The 1,557-nt window shown below is 58.9% G+C and overlaps 1 protein-coding gene across 1 annotated transcript in view; it reads right to left on the bottom strand.

Annotated features, from left to right (window-relative positions):
* Window positions 1–1,557, bottom strand: part of LOC143284861 (universal stress protein YxiE-like) — a 63,815-nt gene continuing 62,258 nt past the window's right edge. Inside the window, exon 4 of the mRNA XM_076591967.1 lies at window positions 1–710. Within this exon, the coding sequence (XP_076448082.1) occupies window positions 501–710 (210 nt within the window). The 3' untranslated portion in view covers window positions 1–500. The remainder of the gene's footprint in view (window positions 711–1,557) is intronic.

Below are 1,557 nucleotides of genomic sequence, written 5' to 3' on the forward strand. Positions count from 1 at the left end.
TTGTAACGCCATGGAGAGCCTTGTGACACTGGTGTTTGAGGAGAGAGGGGGGGGGGGCGGGGGGTGTTGGGGTGTCCTGTCCTTGTGACATCAGGGCCAGGAGAGGGGGTGCTGTCGTCGTGTCAGTGTTTGGGGGATGAGGGGCGAGGGGGCCTTGTGATGCGCTGGGCGAATCCTGAAACGTCTGTGTTTGTCGGGTGGGGTCCTTATGACGTCAGGGCCGGGAGAAAGAGGGTGCTGTCGTGTCAGTGTTTGAATGGAGGAGGAAGGGGGGGAGGGGGGGGAAGGGTAGTGGAGGAAGAAGGGAGCCTTGTGCGATGTTTGGGAGATTCTTGCGACAGTCAGGGCCGAGAGAGAGAGGGCGCTGTCGTCGTGTTGGTATTTGAAGGGAGGGGAAAGGAGGGAAGGGAAGGGGATGGGAGGAGAGGGAAGGAGACGGGTGGGACCCCTCTTGTGTGACGTGCTTTATGGGCGCCGGAGACTTCTGGTGACCGTGACCGTCAGTGCTTGGGCTCCTTGTGGCGGCAGACCAGGACGGGCACGTGCGAGTGGTGCAGGATGTAGTCGGACACGGAGCCCAGCAGGGTCCGGCGGAACTTGGACAGCCCGCGGGAGCCCGTGACGATGAAGGCGGCGCCCACCATGTCGGCGTAGCGCACGATGCCGTGCCCTGGGTTCCGGTCCTCCAGGGCCACGAACTCCCCGGTCATCTGTGGTGGGGAGGGACACGTTGACGGTTAGAGTGCGGTGTGATATGATATATGATATGATAACAATAATAATGGACGTTTATAATTATAGCGCGTTTCTCCAGAAATACAGCTCGAAGCGCTTTACATTTCGTTCCTTACTCCCCGTCTCCCCTGTCAATACTCCTCTCCACCCGCACCCCCCCCCCCCCTCTACCCCCCGCCCCACACACGGAAGCACGTGCCAGAAAATACTCACGCAACTGAACATTTGGAAACCACCCACCCACCCATGCACAGGCACGCACACTCACACACACACACACGAACGCACAGACACTCACCAGCACCCTGCCACACACACACACACACACACAAATGCATAGACATTCACCAGCACCCCGCCACACACACACACACACACACACACAAACACACACACACACACACAAACGCATAGACATTCACCAACACCCCGCCACACACACACACACACGAACGTACAGACACTCACCAGCACCCCGCCACACACACACGAACGCACAGATACTCACCAACACCCCACCACACACACACGAACGTACAGACACTCACCAGCACCCCGCCACACACACACGAACGTACAGACACTCACCAGCACCCCGCCACACACACACGAACGTACAGACACTCACCAGCACCCCGCCACACACACACGAACGTACAGACACTCACCAGCACCCCGCCACACACACACGAACGTACAGACACTCACCAGCACCCCGCCACACACACACGAACGTACAGACATTCACCAGCACCCCGCCACACACACACGAACGCACAGACACTCACCAACACCCCACCACACACACACGGCAAACAGCCT

This window comes from Babylonia areolata, chromosome 8 (assembly GCF_041734735.1).
Source record: "Babylonia areolata isolate BAREFJ2019XMU chromosome 8, ASM4173473v1, whole genome shotgun sequence".
NCBI lineage: Eukaryota > Metazoa > Mollusca > Gastropoda > Neogastropoda > Buccinidae > Babylonia > Babylonia areolata.